Genomic DNA, 18,753 nt, shown 5'->3' with positions numbered 1-18,753 from the left:
CCACGACACCAGATGGCCACGTGATCTGTGTGTCATAATTATGTTCACTTATTTAATTTGAATTATTTTAATAGATTTTAAGCAACAAACCAGGTGACTGATACAAAATCAGTTATTTATTACACCCACCAGTTAGCGACTTTAATACAATTGGCTGCAGCAAGTGCACTGAGTGCAACAAGTCTCATTCCACACATAAACAAATAGTATATTATCAAATGGATAAAAACAACAGCACAAACATGTTTACGTTTTGCTTTACAACTCCGCAGGTTATATTGATGATTAAAAATTCTCGTTTTCAGACAATATGCTACAGAAGAAATACAGAACAGAGTGCTTAAAATATGAGGAAAGAAATGGTAAAAATTCAACAGACTACAATATACATCAGTTAAAAACATAGTGAGCCATACATAGCCAACCTAACCCTGATTTATGGCATTTCAAAGCTTAAATACTGCTCACCACCAAAATGCTTCAACCACAGATGTTATTTCTAAACCAAGGAAACTCGGTAAGTCAGGTCATGATGGACAGAAGGCGATGGGAAACAAGTGCTGACTTCCTTACACTCTTTACAAGAAGGAAGGACTACAGTAAGTTACTGGTTGGTGATGTCTTTAACAAATTACAATATTTCATGTCCAGGAAGGCTTCCAGTCAGAATGATCTTCAGCAGCAAGGTAAGCTAGGCATCAAAAGAGGTTAATTAAGGCCCGGAGGCAACAAATGTTCCCTTCTGTACTATCAATGTGGGAGTAATTTGGACCGAGTGATACGATACAATGTCCCCTGTACTACTTGTAATGTCCTTGACTTGGCTGACGTTTGCATTCACTCATGTATTAAAGTAAATATTTTACTCCTCCTCTTTTTTTTCTTCTTCTTCCTCTTTCTCCTCTTCCTCCTTTTCTTCTTCCTCCTCTTTCTCCTCTTTCTCCTCATCATCATCCTTGTTGAATTTGTCCCCCGTTACCCAAATCAGTAGGGAACTTGAGCTGGTGAGTCCCCGTAGTCTTTTCCACATGGTAGGTTTTCTTGGTTTTTTCTTGAGCTCTGGATCTCCTCCCACGTAAACCACGACTTTCTTCTTGACTCCAAGAATGTGATGCCACTTAGCAACCACTATCTCATCAATTCCTGAAGTAACGACATTGGTCTGTCCATCTTCCAGTATGTTAACCTTTATATTTTTCTTCCTCAACATTTCACAAAGAAGCAAATTAGTAGTGTCAGATTCAGTTTCAAACATCATCAGTACATCGCTGTAGTTCAGGTGCTGTGAAGCGTCAGTCATGTGTGGACATGCCTCTGCTTGGAGAGATAAGAACAAATAACTACAAGAACTTTAAATATCCAGTTTTTTCGTAAAGCACTCACTCTGCTAAATATTACTTGAACCTCTCTATCTCTCTCTTGTGCTTTGTTTACCCCTGTATGTTTCATTGCATAGTGTCCTACATATACGTACATTAATATACATATATCAATATGTACAGATATGCACACACGTTTTCACACATGTCACGCAGACATGTTAATTATCTACTCTCTCATGTAATGCTTTTATTGAATAAGAGGGTTACACTATTTTCTCTAGGAGTCATATTTCGGTGTCAGTAATAAATGCCCTTTGTCTGCGTCTATGGGATGCCAAGTCTAGTGTACAGTTTATCACATTTACTAACCCCAATAAAATTTTGTTATGTGACAAGTTGTCTACTGTGCATATTAGTGAGGAAAGGTTTGCATACCTTCGCAACAAATGTCAAGAGTTTGGAGAAAGTCAACAACAGCTTTGGCGCATGTTTCACATTCCCATGGGTAATCAGCCTGGTGATTCTTCTTTTTGTGTTTGATTAATTTTACTGGTGGACCTTCTGTTGGCGCTATGGTCCTGCTGCTGGAAGTATGGACATCGATGCCACAGCCAGAGACAAGTTTGGTCACACCCTCGTGCAGCAGTATAGCGGGTGGAGCAGTAAAGCTGCTGCTAAAGACTGGCTTATGAAAGCGATCCGGGGCAGCTCCCTTGAGACAGTTGGCAGCCCAGAAATGAAGTTGTGGCACCTTCTTTATTAAACCTTCAGCAAAAGCCTTAAACGTTGAATGGTTTTCTCTGTTAAAATGTTACAAAAAAGGAATATATCACTTTCTTTCATATGGATGCAAATTAGCTTGAAACACTTTACAAGCAAATCATAAATTTGTGCGTCGGATGTAGCCCGCTATTGTGTATTTCACAGAAACATAAAAAGGAATTGACAGAACACCTGAAAATTGCTCAAAGAGTTCACTATAATATTGTCATGTAAGATATCGAAAAATGTGCGTTATCTAAGTGTCGATAGTTAACTAATTATACATATAAAATATGCACAATGGATGAACAACAAAGCACAAACAAAAAAATGGAAACAATAAAGGTAAAGGAAAGGCGTACTCGTATGGCCCTGTTTCGTCAGCAATGATGTACAGAACATTTCCGTTGGCCGCCTCCGACAGTTTGTTGACACAGCTGTCAACATCTTCAGTATCGAGTTCAAAATCTTGTGGGATGACCTTCCCCTATCTTTGTCGGTGAGGTCATGTTTTCAACATACTTGGACAACTCAGCATGTATCATACTGGATGCTGTCCGACTCCCTCTCCAGGTGGACACAACATGCACATCGTGACCGTCGTACAGCCATTGCTTGCCTGTCAACACCAGCGTCCTCGTTTTTCCTGAAGCAGGTGGCCCCGAGAGGAAGACAAGATGTTCTAATCCAGGGATGCTCAACCTACTGCCCGCGGGCCATATCCAGCCCGCGACGCGGTGCCATATCCGGCCCGCGACGCAGTCCCATCCGGCCCCCGAAACTTCTGCCCACAATGCATGAAATCGGCATGTTAGTAATAAAAAAAAAAAAACAAAAAAAAAAACGAAAAAGAAAACCGAAAAAAGGGAAGAAGTAGTATTTATCTCCACGTAGGGGCGTCTCTCAATCTTTTTTTCGATGGACGAACATTTCGATTCAGTGCTCCGACTTGGTGTCTCTACGATGCAGCCGGACATTCAGAAGTTGGTTTCGGGAAAACAACTTCAAATATCCACTAATTACTACATAATTAATGGTAAGTACAACTTGTTTCTAATAAAAAATGGTATCTGCTCTATTTTTTTTTTCTTTTTTGTATTTTTGCGGTGAAGTGGCCCGCGACACGGCTGTCCGAAATGGATATGGCCCACAGGCCGAAAAAGTTTGGGCATCACTGTTCTAATCAAAATCAAATCAAATCAAACTTTATTGTATGTCCAGGAGACCCAGGACAGAAATTTGTCTTCGCTCACAAGGGCAGGCATACATACTCATACAGACATTTAACACACAGTTACGAGTAAAAGTTAGGAGTAAAAAAATGTAGATTGCACCATTCCATTCAAAGCAGTTTATGTTTTATCCAACAACAAACCTTGGGTGACCAAGGGCCTAAAAGCAGTGCTTAACAAAAAGAAACATGTGTTCTTCACGGGTTCTGCTCACGACAGAAGATTAGTACATAGAGAAAATTGGTACACAGAGAGGTCCATGATGCTATCCGTTGGGTCAAGGTGAAGCACAAGTCCAAAATCGAGTCTCAGTTTGCTACAGGTAACATCCGAGTAGCTTGGCAGGGACTCAACAACATGGCCTATATTGACGATCGGAGTAAGGGGTCGAAAGCCAAAATCTCGATCTCAGGCGTTGAGAGTACGGCCCTGCCTAATGCGCCTAATGCTTTCTTTGCTCGTTTCGAGTCTCATGACTTCTCAGTGCAAATGAAAGATGTGCATAGTTCTCTTCACCCTGTACAGAAGGTTGAGATTCCACGTTTTGTAGTGCATCCCGCTGCTCGGGCTGTAGGATTGGCAGACTGAAGAGATTCCCCGTCACATTTACTGCTGCTCGTAATGTCGTGGGTAGGATACCACGAGGAATCAAAGGCATCTTAATAGTATGTCCACAGAATCTAAACCATCATCAAACGATATTAAAAGTAATATTTAGAAATGAAAAAAGGCATGGTCAATATCAATACTTGAATTAATGCAATCCTTTTCATTATAATTGTCCTAGGTTGTGAACGTTTTGCACTTAGTAAAAAAATATAGCAAATTATTTAAAGGAAGCTAATAAAATAAGACAGTAAATGTCTTAAAACTTCAATAGAGTACATTTTTACCATCATTATAAGAAGCTTCCTATGTCTAGACCCAAAGAAAAATTAAACGAGAAAACGAATGTAATAAATTTTCCCACTTAACGAATTAAAATTTTTTTTTATTTGTGATTAACACCTCACGAGATAAAAACTCACTCGTCTTAGTCGCTTAATTAACAAACAAGCCTATCGCCTGAACATTTCTAGCCTCTGTTTCTACTCAAAGTTCTACCTTTCAAGTACTTCCACATATTTGTCGTCGGGAATGCATTCTTGTGATGTAGAAACTTGTTTTTCAAGCCATTCTCCCAATTTCTGGGTTCTATTGTTACCCTGCAGGTCATCAGCACACAAACATTTCTGATGAACGTTATCAAGCTTTGAAAGTTCAAGGCAATCAGCTAGGACCTGCAAGAATGAAACCTTCAAAATTTTATCACATTAATATGTTTGTTATGTCACCGGGCAAAGAATTAGAAATCATACACATTGAATAATGTATGCTTGACAAAACCACCCAGTCTCATTTTAAACCTGTGAATAAGGTTTGAATAAGCAGATTATGCAAACTCAGAGTAAAACTAATGGTTTGCATAACGATAACTACTACATGTATCCTCTCGCATTAACCCAGGCTGTAAAGTGCGTGATAAAAAATTCCGTCAGAAAACTAAAATTTTGATTTTGATGTTCACTTTTTTAAAAGTTCTATCTGCTAACAAAAAATAAACGGTTAAATATAAAATTGCATTTAGTGAATATGTTTTTATGCACTAGGTTTTCCACACTAAAATTATTTGTATGTTGCCGGTCTGAACTATCAGTTGTGAGGCTTAGATCAAGTCAGCCGTCTGCTCTAAGTTTCTATCATCCAATAATTTTAAATTTTCTAAACACACTTACCTTCTTAGCATTTGTGTTTTGCCGAAACACGCTTTTCAAACTTTTGTGCTGTAGATTTGGCAATATCAAAAGTTTGTGTATACTAATTTTAGGCTGTTGATCGGTCGTAAGATCTACCAACATCTGATATGCGTTGTCTAGTTGTTGACAGCTTTTTTCCAAATCCTTGACCATCACCATCTTGTTTGTCTTATCATTACAAGTCATCACCACCCCAACCAGAACCCCGTAACGACGATGAACAATGAGGACATCAAAGTCGCCGTAGTTCTTTACTTCCCGTCTTTTACTGGAATCTTGTCGGAGATATTCCAGGCAGTCGTCGTAATCAAACTGTGATATGACAAACATAATGTGTTTTTTCCCCAGAAGGCGAAAACTTTTAAAAATCGTAGACATCGCCTGGTCCAGTTTCACAGTGTGGTCATCAGGAAACTCTGTGACGGACACGTCCTCTCCGGCTATACGGAAAGTTGTATATGTGTTTCTGTTGAAGTAGAGTGGTGGCACATAATACGACTTTGATTCATACCCTGGATACTTTTTCTGGAAACAATCTGAGTCGGCCTCTGACATCTGAAATTAGAACCAGTGGTAAGTTTTTCTTCCCCTCCTTTAAAAAAAATGATCTGCGAAATTTGTAACATGTAACAGTAGAATATAAATGTGGGTTAAGAACCAATGATATTATTATTGGATTTATAATACTATCGTATAAGCAGTTTCAGTTACAGTATTTTCAGATGGACATTTCAGACATAACACAGTAATACAAAAAACACTTATTCCCTTCATTTTGCAATAAATAAAAATAAGCTGGATGTTGAATACCTGTGATAACATGTCCTCATTTTCTTCAATATCTGTATTTTCCTTTCGAGTTCTGTAAACAGTTAACAAAGATGTCAAAAAATGCTCACCTGTTTAGAGTGTATCAACAGTCTCTTTCACTCGTTCTGATTCTCTTTCTCTCCCTTTTTTGTTTGTTCTTCCATATTCGATTTCCTTTTTTCCACCGTTCTTTTTCATTCGTTCTTTCCTTTTATTTTTAAAGTTTTGTTTTATTTCTAGGTCTGTCATTGTCTCTCACAAGCACACACACAATCACTAATGTATTATTGTTTTCTCTCACCTTGATCTGCGTTTGAAGACGAAAACAATAACGATCAATGCTACAATAATCAGCAAAGGGATGATGACTCCGACACTGACAGCAGCTGAAAATAAAGCAAGCAATTCCTTTTCAAAGATTCTTTTTGATTTTGGTAAATATTCTAGAATATATATTCTAACTATACTAGAAGTTTTGTTTAAATTTTGCTGAAGACTTTCTAAGAAAATGAAATAATATCATCATATTGTGGTAGAAAATCACAGGTATTTAATATTTTACTCACTGATGCCATCAGAGCAAAACATATTAACCTGCATTATCTGTATTTTGACTTGCTGTCATGACAATAAAATCACATGACTCTTGTCTGTCAGAGCCTTCCAGGTAACAAGTGTATGACCCATTGTGCTCCTGCCTGGCCTGCGGGACTTCAATGAACAGGTGATCAGTGACAGACTTGTTGAACTCGAACCCAGGAGCTTTGTTGCAGAACAGTTGGTCGCTTGTCCAGGTACAGCTCAGGATTTCACCACCTAACAGAGAGAAAGAGTAAGTAGTAAGGCAGTAAGATTTTTTCATGGAACGTATTGAAATAATGTGTTTAGTTGGCGAAGCAACAACAATGGTCAGTGTTTGTATCGATGTTGATAGCTATATTACCTTTTTTGTCTTGACTATTGAAATGGATCACTCTGAAATCTCGTTTAGTGGCGCTGACGTCGACACTAAAGTTACAGGTCAGAGTTGTCGGTTCCATTTCTGGAACACTTGGAACATGACATGATGATGTCGTTTCTGCAGCATAAAGTTTAGACACCAAATTAACAACATACATAGAAAATGTAACGCATATTGCTGTCATCCTACCAAACAGTTATAAAGATTAGTTACTGGTAAGACCAGAGTTTTTTGTGGAGGGGGACGAACACCAAATTCTTAAAAAAAACTGTATGATAATGCCTAGCGTTGATCATTTTCAGTAATTTTGACCATCTACGAAATGTGAGGAAGGATAAAAATAAGTCTTTTAATTTTGATTATCCATCGTTTATATTTATAGTGGATAGGAAAAAACACAAATTTGAGACTCAAAATACTATTGTCATTTATATTGATCGTCACCGCAACTCATTTATTTTACGTGTCATTCACTTGATAAACTACTGGCCGTCATCTTGTACTAAGACGACCTAGGGTTACCCACTGTATAGGCTGTTGATGGGAATATGTGTGTGTGTGTGAGAAAGAGAGAGACATTATTTTAACAAGAACATTTATATTATCTCTTTTATATCATATATATTATTACTAGCACGAGCACTATCTTGAATTTCACCCGGGGATCAACTAAGTTGTATTGTATTGTAATTATGAAAGCCTGAGGAAACATGTTCTCCGTTATATTGTCAACTGTCGTTTTCTGTTTTTCTTTTTATGATACAGTGCAATGAACTTGCCCCTCCCTAGCAGATAAATTTGCTCTACTAAGGTTCTTTATTATTATTATTATTAATAATAATAATATTACTACTACTACTACTACTACTACTACTACTACTACTAAACCTGTCTTAAGAGCGAAAGAGCAGTTCTCGGAAAGAACATCGCCTTGTGCCCGACAACTGTAGGTTCCTTGATGGTTCTCCAGGACCTTTTGTATATCCGTAGTCTGAGATGTGAGGTGACTTTCTTGTCAAACTGGTAACCACGGACTGTGTCACAGCTAAGACTGTCTCCATTCCATGTGCAACTTAAAACCGTATCTGTGTATTAGATAAAATTTGAGATAAGCAATTATTAAAGACTTATATGGCTTTGAGTGTGTGTTCTATATTGTTTATATATATATGTATAAATTTATGTATTCATAGTGTTCGTTTGTAGTCTACTACTGAGGAGAGAATTAAAGAGAATTTTGTTGCTCCCAGTGTGATAGACTGTAAGCCTGTTGAAACTGTTAACTCTTTCAGGTACCTGGGAACTACTTTTGATTGCCAGCTCAAATGGAATTTAAACACCAAACACATTGTTAAACGTGGTCAACAAAGAATGTACCTTCTGAAAGTTGTACAACTTTGGCTAACTTATATGAAACTTGTTGACCAAAACTTAAGCAGTGACTAGACTTTCATACAATGTTGATATACACTTACCTTATTATGTCTTTTATATTGTTATATATGGTATAGTGCAATGGAGTGAATGGCTCAATTACATAGAATATGCCATATGATTTATAGGTAAATGAAGAATAAAATGTTTATATATTCAAAAATAAATAAAATAATGTGTAAAATAATAATAAGGAAAAAATAAATGTTCATATATGCGAAAATAGAAGGCTAGTTATTAGATACTAGATAGTATATTGAAATACTTTAAATCAGAGTTCTGCACAAAATGTTGGGGGAAAAAGGCCTGCACTATATATATGTTTGTGATATTGGTTATGTATGCTCGTTATAATTTAAGGAATATGATTTTGATGATTTTGTCATGTAAATGTAATGTGTTAATGCAAAATAAATGTTTATATATAATATATAATTAAAAAAAAAAAAAAAAAAAAAAAAAAATGTGGAATGTACCTTCTGCGTACGCTTAACAGTTTTTCAGTTAGTCAAGCAATTTTAGGCCGTTTCTACCAGTTGTTTATTGTGAGTCTTTTATCCTTTTCATTTGTAACAATCTCTCTGTCCATGACAGGAACAGTCTGAACAGTACTGTCTACATCTGTTCTAAGATAATTAGTGTCGGACAGAGGGATTTAGCTTTTACTGTGATCAACAAACAGGAAAACTTCACATATTTTGTCAGCACCTGAACATGCACTAATGAGAGAATTTGTATTAATAAGCTCTGGTACACAATATTCCACGCCAATATGTAAAGGTAACAGACACATAAAATCGTTTGTGACATCTGCGGTCCAGCTGCTCAACCTCAGATGAGGTGTCAGTGGTGTGTGAGTGATGTTGTAGGTGCACACATGATTATTGTTGATGTTTGTTTTATGTCTTGCATATATAGGATTGTCACTTGCCTTCTTTTCACGTTGCTACTGTACATCTTAACGTTGCACCTTGTAACGAACTTTATTCTTACTTTTATTTCTAACTTTTTTGGTAACTAGAGCACCTTCCCATGTTCAAATTGCCCACTGGGACAAACAAAGTTGATCATTGTCATAGTCATTGAGGTAAACCCACTACATGCGGCTGGAAGCTTGGTGTCAGTTGAGCTCTTGATTGAATGTTGCTTTACATTGCTTTCTCCACTTTTCGAAAATAGACACCAAGCAAACTTTTGTCTGTGCACTGAGAATTTATAAAGTACATTGTGTTATCTTTGCATTGTAAAATCCAAACGATAAAACATAAAATAAAACATACCCTTAAGATCAGGGCTGGAGTAGTGATAAACAGAGAAATCCGCTTGAGTCTTGCTGAGGTCCTCAGGAAAGTAACATGTCAACACAGTCTGTGATTCCAGTTTGGCAGATGGGATTTCGCAGACTGATCTGTCTGAAGAAAGCAAAAAGAGGACCTTAGAACCTTAAGTGCTTTGTAATAAAGATCTAAACGATATTAGGCAATATGGAAAAGGTCTTTAGTATCAGCACGGAATGTAGTGTTGGGCAGGTGTGACGCTGTCTGTGTCCGAGCGGGCCATGTAGTTGTATCTAGGTTGTTGTTGCTTTGCTTCTTGCGAAGTTCTCCGCTGTTAGTCTCGGCGAGCCTAAACAAAGAATGTGACTAAACCGGAAGCTTTGTATACACCAGCCTCGTTTCAGTAGTTTTGGAAAAAGTCGTTTTGTAAGCAGTACAGTAATGCAAGTTCGTGGTATCACCCTTATCAAGATCACAAAATAGCAACAAAGATGTAGAACGAACTACGCGAGGACTCGCAACGATCCGGAAGTAAAGGGCGATCACAGTAGATTTGACGGAAACGACTTTAGAGAACAAATTTAGTGACATCAGGAGAATACTGAGACTGTATTGAGAAAGCCTGAGAATATTAAGAAATGTTGTCATATAAAAATGCAAGAAGGTGATCATCAGTGCTGCTCAAGGTAGCTGCCGAAGCGAATAAAGCATGGCGGAGTGGAATCCCGCCAACAGATCACAGCAGTTCGCACTTCAAATTAACACGACATACAGAAAAGCAACAGAAGGTAAGGAGAGGTAGAAAATGCTGCGGAAAAACATGTAAACATGAAGGTCAACAACTTTTTTCCAACTCGAAGCATGACCACAAGAGACAAACTGTTTGGCGATAGGACAGAATCAACTAATTTGTTTCTTTTTCATTTTATTTTTGCACATTTTACGGTGATATCTTTGTCGACATGTACTGAATGAATAATAAGCATAGGCTCGGGAATCTCTAAAAAGTTAAAAGTTGCAAATCTCACCTATTGTGACACTGAGGTCACAGGTGTTAAGGGAGTCCTGTATATAATTGGCCAGGTGGCAGGAGTACGTGCCAATGTGTGATGGTGAAACTCGCTGAATCTCAATGGTCAGTCTGTCGGATATCCTTTTGTCGTACTTGTAGTGTGGGTCAACAAAGCAGTTTAACCGACCCCTCAACCACCAGCAGTCTATCACGGCTTTTGAAGATAAGAAGACTTTGCATGTTATTGCCGAAACGAAAAAGACAAACACCTATTATTCTCATATTATGGTCACGTGTGTACAATAAAGAGAGCTTAGTGCAAACTGAAAAACAGTACAGACTGTTATTTGACTAGAGAAACTTATCAAGGAAAAACATATGATTATGTAAGCGACTACTTGTGTAATGTTTAATCATTTTCTGGCATAATTTTATAATTACTTTTAAAGTGATCCATCCGCTAAGTGACATTCTTGCTCGTAATAGAATGGAATTAAATTAGAGAATCTGATTTTATTTATTGACTTTGTAGCTACGAATACTATATTTATCTTATTAACTATCCAGTTGAGGCAATGAGACAAACTAAATAAAACACCATAACTTGACAGAAAGAGAGGACAGAAAGTGTTTGTATTCATACCGTCAGTTTCCATGCCGATCTGACGATAGACTGAAAAATCTCTTCTCGTCTGACTGACATCCTCGGGAAAATAGCATGTCAAACGTGTGTTTTCTCTGAGTTTGACTGAAGGAACATCGCACTTTATTTCCCCCTCTGTTTATCGGAAAAAAACTCATTCACATTTTCTTACTATTGACAAAGCAACTATTTTTATTATCTACTACCAAGCGGCAATAAGAAAAATAGTTGTTTTAATAATAGTAAGAAATCATCCATGAAAAGACTAGTAGGTAGACTCCTGCTATATTATTGTAAATGTGCGTATAAAAACTCTATTTCTCCATACAATGTGAAGGGATTTTCTGTATTACTACTACACAGAAAGTAATTCGTTACAAATGTTTTGCTGCCTGTTATCACAGAAGCAAGTAAGTCGTATTTTGCCTGATTAATCACAATTTATTCTCTTTATGAAAACTTGACAGATCAAATAAATATGTTTATATGTCTAGCTACATATATGATAAAGACACAGTGCGAGAATTCCAGTAAGAATTACTGACTTTCTGCCAAAAATGTGCCGTCTGATGAGACTAAACGACTTGAGAGGAGGGCAAACAGAATGAAAGGTAGCGGAAATGACGTTCTGGAAGAAGTCCCACGTGACGTGAAGCTTCTGTCCATCATACTGCATGTAAACCTGAAACACAGACTTTGTCAGAACCATTGCACTGAGTCAGGACAGACAGAAATGAACATAGGTACTGACACACGTTCTTTCACTCAACAGAGGATCACAATAGGTCGTGGGAGACAACCATGAGACTCCCCTGCTCAACAGAGGGGAGACAACTACCTGCGACGGTTGGTTCGAATGTTGAGACAAATGCAACCGATTCTACCCAGCATAGAGACAACAGTACTACAGGAGGCAGTTACATCAAAGCAACAGGTCCCAGCAACTACTCACAGACATGTTCCAGCGGTCTCCGATCACCACTCGGTCTGGACACACGAGAGGTACACAGAGACAAGAAACGGACAGTAGCTAGGGATGTGGGCCTGGCCCCAGTGATGTTAGTCCACAGAAAACATTAACCTTCCTTAGTTGAAACATCGAAGGTTTGGTACAAAACCTTTGTGAGTCTGATTTTGTTGACTTTATCACGTATTTCGGTTTATGCTGTTTAACCAAGACATTCACAAGCCATTTGCATTTTTACTGCAACAAGTCATGTGGCAACTGCTCCTAGGGAACAACGTTCACCCTCGTATCAAGAGACTGTCCACAGACCTGAAAATCTGGATATCACGGAGTTTTCTGTGATAAAACCTCTTCAATTACCTCTAAAAACATAGGGAAAGATTCGAGTAGTGTGGGTCCATTTGTTGGAGCGATTGTCGGCAGTGCTTGTTGATGTTGCTGGCCTTTTTTTAGGGGGGTGGGGGTAGGGGTAAGGACACTTTGTTCATAAGATATCGGCAACGTCCAGATTTCCACAGGAAAACGACGAAATTAAAAAGTTGTTTTTTTTACCATTCCCTCGTCAGAACCCCATCATGTTATCCCTTGCAAAAAAGCGAGGAGTGTATATTTTAAAGACCAAATCAAATATTTAACAATCAAAAGATTTGTCTGCAAAAATTTAGGAGTAAACAAATCTGGTCGTTGATCTTTTATTTTTCTCGTTGACAACCAGGGCAAGGGTTTGACTTACATGCAATGGAGTAACTATCAAGTAGTATTATTTATGGATAGATCCTGACCTTTTGTACACAATGTTGGCTGCTTCTGATGCAATACCCATTCTTGACAACAAATTCAATGCTACAGATGTACGGAGATTTTTTTCTGTCTGCTATTCCAGAAAGCTAATAAAAAAGCCAGTAATGTTTATAAATTTACATGCATGTTAATGTTGTAACTAATTTTCAAATACAAATGACCCGTTAAAACAACGTTCTGTTTCCTAACATTCCTTACATTCCAGACAAAGTACATACATAACAAATATTGCCATTTCACTCTAATCCTGATTATTTCTTTTTAGACGTTAAAACCACTGACTGATGTGAATTTGACAATGAGTAATGTTGCACTAAGTTTTCTTGTTTGTAGCTGCTCAGACAGTCTAAGAAATGGTTTGTTTTTTTTTTTTTATTCTTTCCCACGTGGTATTTTGAGAAGAAATGAGCGTCTGACAAAGTCAACATTTAAAATGTAGGGTGAACGTCTCAGAAGGAAATTATCCTAAAACTAACTTTGAGTTACTGTCAACATTTGTTTACACCCGGAAGCCATGATAGCTGTAGTGGGATATCCCAAATCTTCCGAAGCGTGTCCGTCCCTCAAGGTCGGCGTTAAAGAAATTTCGGATCCTTTGTTTCGTGTAGAAAAGACCTCGAATCATAGAGTGGGAACATTCTATCAGCCTTCACCTAGTTTTTATTTGAAAGGCGATTGAAAGCTCTATCCGACGATTATGTTGATTATCCAATTTTAAAAAGGCGATGCGCTTACCATTATTCTATGTCCTAATTATTACCTCGCTATTGTCTCCGGCAAAAGCAAATAGAAAATCAGTCACTGTCTTTACTGACAAAATATAGTAGTTTTATTTTTTATTGTACCTTTCTAGATGGTTTTATAAAGAACCACATGGAGAGTAGATAGAAGAGATGTTGAACATTCATAATATGCTATAATCTCAAAATGGCTAGAAATTAAAATTATCCTTAATTGAAGGAGGTGTACTTGGCCTTAAAACAGGTTTCGCGAGCTTTGAATTCACTACTCACCTGATGCCAGCTGTAGCAAACTTTTCTCTTGTACTGAGGAAGCTAGCTTGATACTCGAGAGAGACAAAAGCACAGACAACTGTTTGTTTCAAAAGTCAGATTCTTTCCGAGAAATGCATAAGCTTTGTCCACACGCTGGTCTGGATATCTCTACTGCGTTGTTTGAAAAGCGAGTATGTTAGTATGGCTGGTATGAATAGAATATATTTTAAGCTGTTTACCCAAGATAAAAGAGAGGCGGGTAGGTCTTGAGCCCCTATAGGGAAGTGAGGCGGGAGACCTGTAATGCGATCCTTAGCTGACGAGGGCCATGACCTCTGGGAGGTCACGATGACACAGTCTAGCTGCCGCGCTCTACTTCGCAGACAAGTTGACACCTGATCGTGTCGCATCCATCCCTTCTCTGTTCCCCCTCCCAGCGGAAAGTCAAGGTATGGGGTCAGGGTCAGGGTTCTGTCTTCGCTTTGACCTGCGGACGGACATTTAGAACTGTACGTCCATCTCATAGTGAAACACCGCCGATCTCTGAAGGAAGTCTTAATAAAGTTAAGTGAAAGATGTCATTAAACAACTGTACTTTATAACAGTGGATAGTCATGAATAATTTATGATCATATATAAGTATTGTAGTGCTTTTTGTGAAATGTTTCACTTGTTGTACCCGGCAGGTCACACATAATAATTATTTCAAAAATAACTTTCATGCGGTAAAGAATTATTAACTGTAATTTTTATGTAAATAATTGGACGAATGCTTGTTGTTCAAAAACAAGTTTAATGCTTTTAATGATGTAAACTGTTAAAATAGTTTTTGTTGTAATGAAATTGTGTAATCATATCTCTTGCATACTATTTATGCGTTGTGAGAAAACAAAGAGATTTTGAAAAGCTCTTGAATGTTTTCTTCATGGTGTGCCAGTCTGTGTACCAGTGGTGGTAAGAGTGTCCCTATGCGCATCGAAATCTCGGCTTATATGGGCCCGATATAGGTTACCTATATTGACGGGCGAGAGTATACTCTTACCAACCAAGGGCCATAACCCCTAATAATGGCAATGACTTTTAGCCAATGGCGTACTAGATGGTGACCGGAAGAGCACGATTGATGTGTGAGCACGCAAGGCCGCCGCCATTTACAAATTTGCGTTTGGATTTGTCCTTTTCTTCTCCAGCATCTGAGCAGAAAGGTTCGAGCTCCAGCTATCAATTGCACGTGTTCGACTCTTCGATAACAGTACGTCGTTTTAACTTAATATATATTCTAAAGTAAAATAATTGTTTAGTTAGATCTTAATTTAAACAATGTCAATTTAATGCAGAATATCATGCTAAGAGAAGATATTAGAAAACAAGTTAGAAAAAGTAAAAGCACTGTAATGTAAATGCGGGTTCCGACAGAAGTGAAGTCGGGCCGCAGTTCTGAACCATTGCAATTTGATAATTCTTTAGTCGTTAATGATGCAGAGAATTCAGAGCTGTCAGAATTTCCTCAAATGAATTGCGATTACGATTTATCTGGCGATATTTCATCAGATGTTAGCGTCGATACACCATCGGTTTCAGCTTCGCAAAATCTAGATCAGGATCAAAACGAAGCAAATGAAATGGAATGGAATTCTTTTCTTGATTATTTAGATCAGGAAGATCAAAGTGAATCAGACAGCGACACTGAATTATTACAGAATAGCGAGTGCATTTCAGAAAACAATTTGTATCAGGATTTAGCACTCTGGGCAAGCCAATGTAACATTACACATAGTGCTTTGTCTCGTTTACTGTGTATTCTACGTAATTACCATCCATCTCTCCCCAAGGATCCCAGAACACTGTTGAAAACCCCCCAAAAATTAAACATCAGATCTGTAGAAAATAGTTCTGGCTATTATTATCACTTTGGACTTAAAGAATCTCTGTCCAAATCACAGCAGTTAGTGCAATACTTATTATCAGATCATGGATATGACATTCCTTCCATTTTCCTACAGGTAAATATTGATGGACTGCACTCTTTCACTCTCGTGTAATCAGTTTTGGGCCTATTTCTTGGGAGAGTATGTAGTCCTGTAGAAAACTGACCCTTTTGTATGGTTGTACTGTGGCGAGAAGAAACCAGAAGATGTTAATAGGTTTTACAAGACTTGTAAGGATGTGACAGAATTGCAGAGAGGGCCAGTGCAACTAGAACGGGTCCTCAGTGTGTGCAGATTATTTGTCTTGTTTTATCTGTGATGCACCAGCTCGCGCATTTGTAAAGCAAGTGAAAGGTCATTCCGGCTATTATGGCTGTGAAAAGTGCAAACAAAAAGGAGTTTGGGATGGAAAGGTTGTTTACCCTGAGCTTGGCTGCCCTTCGACTGATGCCAATTGATGAAATGTGCTTTTCAGATCATAAAACTGGAGAATCTCTCTCAACTCTTTCTGTAGGAATGGTTTTACAGTTTCCATTAGTTACATTACAGCATTTAGTGTTCTTGGCGTTATGAGAAGGTTGCTGTGGTTCTGGACAAAAGTCCTGTCAGTGCAGGGATTAGGCTTTCTTCGCATGCTGTTCAGCAGATTTCTTGCAGCCTTCTTAATTTCAGAACATACATCCTCGTGAATTTGCAAGAAAGGTGTAGATCCTTGCTTGAACTTGACCGTTGGAAAGCAACAGAATTCGACAGTTCCTTCTTTTTACTGGTATAGTAGCGTTAAAGGCAGGTTTCTTTAGGCAGTATAATCATTTTCTTCTCTTATTTATTGCTATTTTTGTCTTGCAAGTCCTGAGCTGTGTGTGCTCTATGCAGATTATTCTAATAACTTTTATGTTTATTATACAAGAAGCAGAGCGTTTGTATGGTAGGGGATTTTTGGTGTATAAATGTACATAGTTTGTCACATATTGCTGATGATGTTAAGAGATTTGGTCCTTTGGATTCTTACTCGCATTTCCTTTGAGAACTATTTAGGCAGCTTAAACGACTTGTTCGAACACCAAACTGTCACTGCAGCAGGTAATTAAAAGAATATCTGAAAAAGTGCAAATGGGCCTTTCCTTAGACAGCATAAGGATTCTGTTCCAGTGGTGAACCAAAAAAACTCATAGAGATGGCCCATTGACAGCTGATTGTGACTGGAAGTGTCAATTCAGACAAATTACCTTTAATGGTTCTTTTTTTCTACAACAGATGGTAATAACTGTATAATGGTCAATAATTTATTTTACTTTATTAGAAATATTCTCTCTTTAGAAAGTTCAGACATAATGCTAGTGTTTGAGCGTTTAGGAAAAATCAGACTTTTTCCAAGTTGGTGATACTGTTGAGAAACCTTTTGTTCATTCAGTTTAGGTATTGTACAGGCTCTGATCTTTCTGGAACACTTGAAAACTAAGGGTATTCATGAAATTCAAGAAAATATGTTATGTTACCATATAAAAAAAGTTTTATCTTATTCCTCTTCACTTCCAAAGTACTAAATGTGCACTGTAAATCATGTGTTTTAAAGTGTATGTAGGGCAAGTGCTTATAGATTGTAATGAGCATTAAAATGTACTGTGCAGATATGCTGTATACACATATTTTATTATGCTTGCTTTACATGTTTATGTAACAGTGATGTTTATGAAGAATAGGCTTTGCATATTTAGGTTCAAATGCCTATAAAGTGTATGAGTTTTTTTCAGCAGATGCCTTATTCACGTTGTTGAGTTTTTTGGAAGAGCCAAAGAAGGTTTAAAGGGCCAGTAGCTGTAATTCCAGAACAGGTGGTGGTAGAATTGAACGATTCCACTGGTCGCAAGTTGTGCAACTGGCACAAATCTGTTAAAGCAGATGCAAGCTTCATTATTAAAGCTAAAACGCCAGATTCTCATGGCCTTGCATCTCATTCGCCTGCACAAGTCATTAAGTAAGTGCATTTTTAAATTCATAAATAATCTTGGGGAGAAAGAAAATTTATGAAGTGTGTGAGATTAATGGTCAAATGACTGTATGCATGATGTACGTGCGCAGGAGATACTTGGATTGTTTGAACAGTATAACATGTCATTTACACCAAGATGTGGAGCTGGTTATGGTGCTGCACTATAAAAGTGCATTATTGTTAACGTGAAATTTATGATGGTTTTTGGTCTTGATTTGTGACATCTAATTGGCTACTTTTAATATTACAAAGATAACTACCAAAAGGCTAGCCAAATCTGCGAGAGACTGAAAGACATGTCGGAGGTGGAGACTGATGACACAAATACCTACTACATCGAAAGGACACGGATAATCCGATTAGATTTCGGTCTGTTTCATTTTCTCTACCATATGTTTTTAGGGATCTTTTTGTGGACTCCGGTGTGTCACTTCCTGTAAAATAGTATATTTGCAGTGATAACAAAGTTTTTCCAATAACAATAAATGTTCTTTTAAAAATAAAGTTTAAACAACATATCAACAGCTTCTAGTTTTAAATTTACTGGGCTGAATATGTTTATGCAAATTTATTAATTGACACAGGGATGCAGAACTTACAGACAGTGAAGGAGAGAATGGTTGCAAGGAATCGCCACGTCATGACATTCGGCAAGCAGCAGTGTCCACCACCATTGCCCTGTTTTTGACAAATACTCCTACAGCACCAAAAAGGGCTAACTCCAGTTAGATTTCGGTCTGTTTTCATTTTCTCTACATATGCTTTAGGGATTTTTTGTGGACATCCTGTAAGGACACAAGGCTGTGTAAGCTTCCTGGTA

At 37.7% G+C, this 18,753-nt stretch overlaps 1 protein-coding gene across 3 annotated transcripts; it reads right to left on the bottom strand.

The window, feature by feature from the left end:
* Positions 1 to 51: 51 nt before the first annotated feature.
* Positions 52 to 14,188, bottom strand: LOC112576073. Of its 3 annotated transcripts, XM_025258306.1 has the most exons (16): positions 14,031 to 14,188; positions 11,795 to 11,931; positions 11,250 to 11,384; positions 10,623 to 10,820; positions 9,598 to 9,729; positions 7,772 to 7,968; positions 6,866 to 7,000; positions 6,517 to 6,738; positions 6,224 to 6,308; positions 5,923 to 5,974; positions 5,092 to 5,667; positions 4,421 to 4,596; positions 3,833 to 3,996; positions 2,447 to 2,868; positions 1,758 to 2,122; positions 52 to 1,317 (listed from the first exon to the last, which is right to left on the bottom strand). In XM_025258306.1, the coding sequence occupies exons 7-14, from the start codon at positions 6,960 to 6,962 to the stop codon at positions 2,546 to 2,548; spliced, it is 1,695 nt and encodes a 564-aa protein (XP_025114091.1). In that variant the 5' UTR covers positions 6,963 to 7,000; positions 7,772 to 7,968; positions 9,598 to 9,729; positions 10,623 to 10,820; positions 11,250 to 11,384; positions 11,795 to 11,931; positions 14,031 to 14,188; the 3' UTR covers positions 52 to 1,317; positions 1,758 to 2,122; positions 2,447 to 2,545. The 3 variants fall into 3 exon arrangements, with proteins under 3 accessions (XP_025114091.1, XP_025114089.1, XP_025114090.1); XM_025258304.1 differs by lacking the exons at positions 7,772 to 7,968; positions 9,598 to 9,729; positions 10,623 to 10,820; ... (1 more) ...; positions 11,795 to 11,931; positions 14,031 to 14,188 and having other exon boundaries at positions 6,866 to 7,765; XM_025258305.1 differs by lacking the exons at positions 7,772 to 7,968; positions 9,598 to 9,729; positions 10,623 to 10,820; ... (1 more) ...; positions 11,795 to 11,931; positions 14,031 to 14,188 and having other exon boundaries at positions 52 to 1,314; positions 6,866 to 7,765.
* Between the last annotated feature and the right edge of the window lie 4,565 nt (positions 14,189 to 18,753).

Source organism: Pomacea canaliculata, linkage group LG11 (assembly GCF_003073045.1).
Source record: "Pomacea canaliculata isolate SZHN2017 linkage group LG11, ASM307304v1, whole genome shotgun sequence".
Lineage (NCBI taxonomy): Eukaryota > Metazoa > Mollusca > Gastropoda > Architaenioglossa > Ampullariidae > Pomacea > Pomacea canaliculata.
Note: the sequence above shows the minus strand (reverse complement) of the source record. Positions and strands in the feature narration are given on the sequence as shown.

Bases quoted from the DNA above. Each gene is read 5' to 3' on its own strand.
- LOC112576073 (XM_025258304.1), bottom strand. From the start codon at position 7,067: ATGACAGCAATATGCGTTACATTTTCTATGTATGTTGTTAATTTGGTG. The intron at 6,309-6,516 runs GTTAATATGTTT...CTTTATTTTCAG, and splicing joins TCAAAATACAGATAATGCAG to CTGCTGTCAGTGTCGGAGTC. The intron at 2,869-3,832 runs GTGAAGAGAACT...CATTGTGGGCAG, and splicing joins ATCTCAACCTTCTGTACAGG to AAGTTTCGGGGGCCGGATGG.